At 38.6% G+C, this 9,134-nt stretch overlaps 1 protein-coding gene across 1 annotated transcript in view; it reads right to left on the bottom strand.

The window, feature by feature from the left end:
* Window positions 1–374: 374 nt before the first annotated feature.
* The window catches only part of CXADR (CXADR Ig-like cell adhesion molecule), a 32,535-nt gene continuing 23,775 nt past the window's right edge, over window positions 375–9,134 (bottom strand). The window contains exon 8 of the mRNA XM_056484010.1: window positions 375–962. Within this exon, the coding sequence (XP_056339985.1) occupies window positions 921–962 (42 nt within the window). The 3' untranslated portion in view covers window positions 375–920. The remainder of the gene's footprint in view (window positions 963–9,134) is intronic.

Below are 9,134 nucleotides of genomic sequence, written 5' to 3'. Positions count from 1 at the left end.
TAAAGGCAGGTTTGAGTCTGCACATGCTCACTGCTACTGCCTAAATTCTGACTTAAGTGGACTGTGACAGGTTACAGGTTACCAAAAATGCCCAAGTACCAGCGGGCTCCAAAACCTGATTTAGCAAATTCCAGTCCATGAGATCATATTACAGTGGTCTCATCCTTACATGGTTAAGTAAATTAATATTTTCAGTATGAAATCAATACCAAAGTGCAGGAGGCAATGAGGACCCCATAACCAGCCTGGTTTAAGAGCATACTCTTCTTCCCTCTGGACTCCTGCATGGTAAATTGGAGAGCAAGAGGAATAAGGAAGTGCACAGACATGGATTACCACACCACCTGCATTAACAGAGTATGCTGAAGCATGTGTTAACTGTAACATTCAAATACATTTTATTAAGTGTTATAAAATATATACAATGTTAAAACACAGCCCATTTTGCACACAGTTTGTAAGTCCTCATGGGTATCACTACAGCATTCAAGAGATGACACACTTCCTTATGAAATCAGCAGACCAGAAACCTAGGAAAACTCAAAACTACTCTATTTCAGATTAAAATCTCTTTAACACCCCACTGCTTAAGGCTATATTTCTGCTACCTGAGTTGATTTTGTTAACTTCATGATTTTTTGCATCTCCAGGAATGGGGTGAAGGAAGCAGAGAGGAGGGATGGTGTACTCTTTTCAAAACATGAAAGTAGTAAGAAAAAGGTCAGGAGTGACTTTGTAAACTTTGCATTAAAAAAATGAAAAAGAAAAAATTTGGTACTTACAAAACTGAATACAGCCTATTTAAAAATCTTGAATCTAAAGTGAGATCAAGTAAAAAAACCCAGCACTTCATTTCATAATGTACTTCAGTTTCACCATACTGGAAAGTCATGCAAAAACTGATGCCTGTTTCTTCATGCTTATACCACTGTAATGTCACCAGTCTTGTGTGCGATGTCATACTACAAAAAGAAAGAATATCATTAATCTATGTCAACAAGAGGCTAGATGCTGTAACACACAGTAATTAAATGCACTATTCAGATCATCACCCAACTCGTGGTCATTCAGATTAGGGTTTATACCAGTGTCTGATAGCAAAAAGACGCAGTGGTACCACAAATTGAAACTTCATTTATCAGTGGACTATAAATAACTGCAAGTTTAATTTGGCAGGAAATTTTCAGTATCTCATGGATTTCCCAGTGCATACCTACTGCATTGAATTTATAAAGTACCTGCCAAAATTCACTAAATGTCTCTTTCCTGAGTTTCACACCAGTAACTTGCATTGTCAAAGAACCACACAGTTCTGTTGTTTACTGCCATGAACACTCAGTTTTCTCAAAGTGCCTCATCCCAACCTGTACACTTGCTCATTACACCATTTCTTTAGAAGTCAGTTCTAGTTCCTTGATTATTGCTATTGACTTTTCTGAGGATGTTTTGTACAAAGATAATAAAAAATAATTCCTTGTTCCAGTTATAGTTCTCTGTCAGCTCTGTATTCTTTGAGTTCACATTCTAAGACTAGTATTGTAAGAAAAATGGTAACTCAGCATTTTTGCCACATCACTATGCTACAAAATGCACTTTCTATATGCTGCCTTTACCTAAATGCTGCTGACAGTCACCAATATTAATTCTGCAACCATGATAATACACCAGAAAGCAACCCTTCCTAACTAATAATCCCCAAATGTATATGAAGGTATTGTGTTTACTGGAAACATCTCATTTTCTTGCTGAATTTCAGCTTATTATAGGCCTTTGTATAATTACACCCATCCTCACAGATTTTTAAGACGTGCCTCAATGCCACAATAGCTTCTCCATAGAGCAGTAATTAAAACAACTGAGTCAGGTTATTTCTGCAACATCTCACTTTCTTCCTTGCACACTGTCACACTGCAATTAGAATTACACATCAAATGGAATCTTCCAGTTGCACGTGACAGCCAAAGGAACTGAGTGCCTTCCCAAAACTTTGCTTGGAAGAGTAACTCAAAGCAGCACCACGTTCTGCTTGGCAGGAAACCATAACCTTTGGCTTCTTTCTATTTCAAGCTATTACCTGGCATGAGAACCTGCTGTTTTCTGAACTTCATTCTGGCTTTTATTCACTTAATTATTGTTGTAGGGAATATTAGGAGGCACATTAATTCAGACTGAACACTGAGGCCAGAAGTGTCCTTTCTGTATTCCTGTCTTTGCACCATGGTTATTTCCCGCCTCTTGCATTTATAGTTCTCAGATTAATAATTAGCAAGCATAAGCCTTCTAAATAAAGCTTAGCTACTCCAGTTCATACTGTCCCATTCTACTGCAAGAGCCTAAAGAAACAGTGCTCTTACACCACAAAACATTTATAAATTCAACTTTTCTCAGGGTTAGGGCAGGTGTGCAAGCAGGGGTTCATGTAATGTCTCTCCCATCAAGCTCCTCTTTACTCCATTTCATGAATGAGTCAAGAGACAATTAGCATATCCTGCTTATGGAGAAAATTCTGCTGTGTGGCACACAGAGACGAGTTGGGATGGGGGAATAGTTCTTGATACCCAAGTAGTTTGGAAAAATGAGTGCTTTTTTAAAATCTGATGCTTAAATGAGCTAGAAAGGCACATATAATCTGTTCTCCCTTGCTGCACTGCCCTGATACTTTCAGTCTTGATTTTCTTTTCCTTTCCTTCTCATCCAAGCAAATTTCTAGCAATAAAAAAAAAAATTATTAAAATAAAGAAAAATGCAGTCTGGCAAGTGAACCTTAGCATGTAGCTAGAGGCTGTTCATGCAGCTGTGATAAAGAATAAATAAATAATAATAAAAAAATTTAAATCATCCACCCCCCCAGTGCTGTAACTCATAAACAAGATGAGTTAAGTCCTTTGGATCGTGCAAGGAAAACTATCAGTTAATAAGAAACTACTGTCTGCCCAGGTACTTGCAATCATAACCCCACTAATTTTAAGCTGGAAAACCAGGGACCAGTTTGAAATACACTGTAATAAATGTACTTTAAGGTGCCTAATGCCTAAACCAGAGACGAGAAAAACTGGTTAGGAACAGAAAATGTGACAGAAAGTGAGAGTAAAAAGAACGACCCTCCCCAAAAGCATGACCAAAAGCAACATACCACACTCAGAAAAAGAGAAAAACCTGCCTAAAACTCTATCCTGCTGCAGTAGTGAAATCCATACTGCAGTCAGGAATAAAATGACAGCAACATGATAGAAAAATGATGGCGAGGCACCAAAGTAAGTGGGAAGCTGTAGGCAAAGCATATAAAACCAAACACCAGGGCCAGTGATGCCAAGGAGCTTTCCACCTCTCTGGCTGTATCTCAGCCTGTTACACACAGGGTTAAACACCTCCAACATCAGTAACAGTGAAGGAAAATACTCAACACATCTGGAGCCTGTATTTCCATTACCTCACTCTGAGAATACCTCCCAAGACACCTACAGTGAGCAGCAGGGAAAAGGTGGTGAGGGAGTATCAAGTGACCCAGTGGAGTGATGAGGACACTTCCCCTCGCATTGGCAATGAGCTTTGGGGGATCTTCACCCTCAGGAAGCCCCATAATGGGATCCGCTCAACTATTATTTTTCCTACAACCTGAAATACTCAAGGAGCACCAGAAGTACTGGAAGAATGACTGCTGACAGGACAGAATTAAAAAACAGGAAGAAGCAGGGGACAGAGACAACCATAGATGGTCCCATCAAGATAACCATCTTTAAACACATCTATTTCAAAATTTCCTAAGATTATGAAAGAAATGGAAAAAAGAGGATCTGGTGAAGACTGAAAAGACTTGCCAAGGATAGCTTTAAAAACAAATGACAGTGCAATGGGAAACCCAAGTTCCAAAAGCCCAAAGAATCAACAGAACACTCCATGCTAACAGTTATGAGAGATGACGAACAAAGAGGAAATGTCAATGCCAACAGAAAATCAAAAATAAAAACACCACTCAGCTAAGTAATGGCAGAGCCAGGACATCAAGCCTAATTCGCCACCTTGTTAATCAGTCCTCTGCCTTGGGATTCTTTTGCTATTGTTTTTATTGCTGGTGAGTGAGCTTCTGTCAGCCATGTCAGGCATTAAGGATGTCCTCAGCCTCCTTGCATATTCAGCAATTTCCCCCCCATGTACAAACCATACAGTGAGCAGCAAATGAACTAGCTCATATGGTTGGCACAGACATGAGATGTTGACAGAATTAAATTCACATGTGGAATGTAACAACCCAATTTTCACTGTCAGTTGAAATCCCAGCCTGCTCAGGTAACACTAGGGGCAGGGAAATTATGTTAATTTCTAATAGGCAACAAAAGGGACTGTTCAGCATAAAGGCTGTAACCCTCCTTCCAGCCCTTTCATCCAGGAATAAAGGATTTTAGTGGGTTGGCTGAGATTCCTGCCTGCCCACCCAGCTTAGATGTGCAAAGATCATACTTAAAATAATACACCTAAAATACTTCAAGTAACAACATAACCTTGATGTTAAAAACATAGAATTGCTTTCTAGAACTTTGATGCCTTTCAAGTATGCAAAATCTAGCAAGATCACAGCTGTAGGTTATCTGCACAAGAATCACAATTTTCATTGTTTTGCTGCTAGATGAAAACCAACAGACACATTGTTGATCTAGCTGAGGACTTTTTTCCCGTAAATGAGGTGCAAATGAAGAACCATCATTGATGACCTAAACTTCAGTCTGAAAAATACTGACATTTTAATAAGTAGCTTTAAGGTCTGCCTCATACCAGGCAATTACACCTGTTTTTTTGGTAAATAGAAGGGATGTATAAGTATGTACTTCAATCCTAGCAACAGTGTGTATATAGATGATATAAATATAATGTTTCTCATCACAACTGTTCAAACCTATAAAAAATTACATTCATAACTCAACTGTACATTTCTAGAGCTTTTTGATAGAACTTATTAAAAAAAAAAAAATTTAACTGATGTAGATTTCTCACCTCAATTTTTTTCCTGAGTAAACAATAAGAAAATAACCACCTGGCCCCTTAAAAGGTTCCTCAACTTTCTGTTGAAAAACACTCTTAGAAAGTCACTGCAAAGCACCAAACAGTTGGTCACATTTAGGCACAGAGAGATGGGGACAGAAGCTGCCAAAGCATCAACTGTGGGGGGATACTCATAATTCCCAAACACATTTATTACTCTGTTTCCATACAAAGCACTCATATTTAGCCATATTTTTTTCCAGGTGGGCTGGAGACAGTACGGGAATCCACAGCATTTTTTTTGTTTTTTGAAGTTCTGTGTTTTAAACACAATGAGTTTTCCCATCTTAAACAGCACTGCAAGATCATTAAATTAAATAGGTTACCTAAAGAGGTCACCCAAACCACAATTCAAGTCTGAAGCAAAAGATATTGCAATGCCTAAGCAACTTCATTTTGAATTACAGAGTACAAGGACAAAACCAGAGCAAGACCAAACAGTTCATTTCAAGCTGTGTCTTTTTAGTAAGTCTGAATTTCTCTCATGTACTAACAAGAAAGAAGGGAAGAATGTGTGAAAATAAACTAATTGCAAGCTTTATTTTGTATTTTACAGATGAGATGAATGGTTTCTGGTCTTGACAGTTACAGGATTGGAAGTGACATGGAAGGGCATTTTATTTATCCAGAGAAGAAGTGCAGTGCTGGCAGCCACAACATAAGCTTTTTGACATGTTTCACAAACCACCAGCTGTGCCCCAGAATTGGCATCTTCTTTAGCAGTCAAAACAATTCAGTAGTTTTATGTATTCCCACCAGTTGCCTTTATTCCTAGTCTAAGGTATTGGCTTCCCTCCCACCTGAGCTATTGTACTGCGAAACAGAAATCTTAAATTAATTTTATCTTGATCTCCTACAGCTAAGTAAGGAATAGCATAAGTGTTTTGACTTCAGCAAATAGTTTCTTTGAAACACCACCCACTCAGCTGCCTGAGGAGTCATCTGTGAGTGGCTGGGACTGCAATTAGAGCCCTTAAACATCAGGAACAAATGCTCTGCTGCACACTTCAACTTCCTAGAAATCTGACTAATCCCAACTACTGTTTCACAGGTAAAATATTACCAAGTGACACAAAATAGGGAGATTCAAGTCTCTGGATGGGATAATAGTTTCAATTACAAATCACCAAGCAGGAAAAGTCACAAGCTGTAAAGAGGTCTTACTTCACCTGTACAGCAGTAACTGGCCACAAGAAACAAAAGCTCAAGCTGCTTTCCTACTCACACAGAACTCGACATAATTGGAAGCTATTTACTAATGGCACTAAATTACTTTTATAGCTCTTTACCATCTGATTCAGTACTCCTTCATAGCAAATTCTAGCCCAAGTGACCACCGCACCCCTGGAGATGTTTGTTCCCAGAACACCAAAAAGCTGAGCTATCACCATTTGCCCTGTCTGGAGTGGTCAGGAAAATCTACTTTCTTCTGCTTCTTTGTGCACTACTGTTAGTAACAATATAACCAGAGTCATCACCTGCAGAAATTAAGGTACAAGGCTCTGCAATTTAAGCACTGAAGGTATCCTGGCTACATAAGCAACTCTGAATGCAAAAATGTTTTGCAGACTCTGAAGACCCCCTAAGCCAGATGTTGCTACAAACCAGAGTAGGGAAAGGCTTCAAGAAGTTGGAAAGTTCATGCATGCCTCCAGAATGCAAAATACAAAATTCCTCAGAAACTGATCCAACTCACTGCTTTCCCTCCCTATTTTGCAATTAGGAACAATTCTCTGGGAAAGAGTTCAATAGCCTTCAGGTACAGCACTCGGCTCTGCCCTGCCTGCAGCTCCTCAGAGCCACAGCATCCAGCCCTGGAAGTGGGACAACTGTCAAGGCATCAGACAGCTCCCTGTGCTTCCCAGCGGACACACTGCCTCCAGAGGATTTTCCCCCAAGAAAAAATTAGATTAGCATCTGAAAGCACATCATTTTATCTTTGGTAATGTCTCTTCTAATATTGCCACTTTTTAAAACTTACATAATCAAGTTGTGTAACCAACAAGCTCAACCTCCTTACAAAGCTGCTCCTTTCCCTCCATCAACCCTGGCATCGTGCAGGATTCCTGTATGAATAGCACTGCTTTGTTTCCCAAATAATACAGTACAATTGTCATTCATCTAGACAGCATTGACCAAAAGAAACTACTAAAAATGAAGACCCAAATAGCAGCTGCTGCCACTTAATACTACTGACTTTGCATATCCAAAGCAACCTGACCAGTGCTTCAACAGCTGAAAGCTGAAGCCTTCAAAATACCAACTTACAAAGGTGACACTGACTTTGATTTCCAACAATACAAAAATCAAAAGGTACTTAAAGGCTCCCTATTTCCAGAAACTTGACTTTGAATGGAAGTCAGAAGCAGGGACAACACAATCCTCTGGGCCAGTTTTCTGCCAGAGTGGTTAGTCTATAAAATTAAAGGTTCAAACTACCAGAAGTAGCTGTGCCTGCACCATTCTGCAAAAAAGCCTAAAGCAAATTAAGAGCAACAGAGTCATCATAACTCCAGTGCACATATTATTTTTATATTAAGATGCATGTCTTAATGTTTTGAGAAATCACCTATATTCATACAGTCACAAGCTAAAAGTAGTTTTAGAATAAGTTGAGATTTGGAAAGGTAGGCAACACTCATAGCTTTGTTTCATCCTATCCTCTCTTCTGCTACGCAATCAGCTATTTGCTTTACAAACCATTCCACTTTATGCATTTTACAGATAGGAAATAAGGCTAAGTTGCTGTCATTACCTGCTTTTTAAAAGAGCCTAGCAATTAATTACCTATCAGTATTATCACAGAGCTTTGAAAGAAGTCAAGCTAATCCATCAGGGAAACAAATTTGAGACAGTAAGCTCCAAAGACACAGCCAAGACGTTCAGAGAAACAAAAGCCAGACCTTTTATGACACTTTATCCAAGGAACCGTCTAATACACATATAAAGAAACACAGGGATTTTGTAGAGCTACCAGGTGCTGATTGCCCTCTGTTCTGTCAGGACACTCAGGAAATTTCTAGCTGTTTTGCTGGAATTCCACAGACAAGCTGGAGGCAGTACTCAGCTTCTGGTTCACGGTCACCTATCCTCCAAATAAAAGACCTGAGGAGCAGCTGAGGCATGCAGGAGCCATCTGTGACAAAACTGCCACCCTAAGTTGAACACTTCTGTCCTTTCCCAAGTCTTGACATGAATGCTAAAAGGAGCACAAGAAAGGTTTCTTAGAACTCTACAAAGAGATAAATCTGAACTTCCATTTTTATTAGGTTTCCTCTGGTATATAAGCATGAGTCTTAATTCAAAATTTAAAGAAAAATATCCTAGAGGTTTATCCACCACTGCTCCATTTAACTTGATGTGCTTGTGCACACATGTATTGGGTTTTAAATATATAAAAAGAAGTGAGTGGAACATCTGGCCTGGCCCAGAACACATTAGTATATGAAGACAGGCATGCATTATAATATATGAATATGCATATATTATGAACAAACATGAGCTAATTATGTCTTCAATTATATGAACTTATTACATGCCATTAATGAAAATGGACCAACATGTCAGACTTTGGATCTCCACCCAAGGTGACCCTGAAGAAATCACATTAATCTCAGGTAAAATTACAAGGACAATAATCAGTAAGCTCAGTTGGTTTGCAAGGCCAAAGTGGTAGAGTATCCCGAGCCAGCTTCATTGAAATTGAAAGAGATGCAAAATATTAACATTAACAATAAAAACCCCAAGCATTTTGTCAACATATTTTGGGTGCTATCAAACTGCTTGTTTAAATTTTAAAATACAAAGATTAATCAGTTTCAGGAACTTTTGGTTCTAAAATAAAGAGGGATGAAATTTAATCTAAAATTCCTTTCCAGCCTTATGTTTCAGAATAACTATATCTACAATTAAAAACCCCGTATAAAAGTGCACATTTTAAAATACCTAAAGTTTTACTTGCCTTGGAAAGAGGGGGGAAAGCAATAAATAAAATTATTCATGCCAGCATGGTATACACAGCCATATTTATTAGTTCACTTCCAATTACATAAAGAAAAAGCTGAAGCCATATACAAGTGCTGCTTTAAAATGAAGAC

The sequence above is a fragment of the Oenanthe melanoleuca genome, chromosome 1, assembly GCF_029582105.1.
Source record: "Oenanthe melanoleuca isolate GR-GAL-2019-014 chromosome 1, OMel1.0, whole genome shotgun sequence".
In the NCBI taxonomy this organism is placed as follows: Eukaryota; Metazoa; Chordata; class Aves; order Passeriformes; family Muscicapidae; genus Oenanthe; species Oenanthe melanoleuca.
This window is presented reverse-complemented; position numbering and strand designations above follow the sequence as displayed.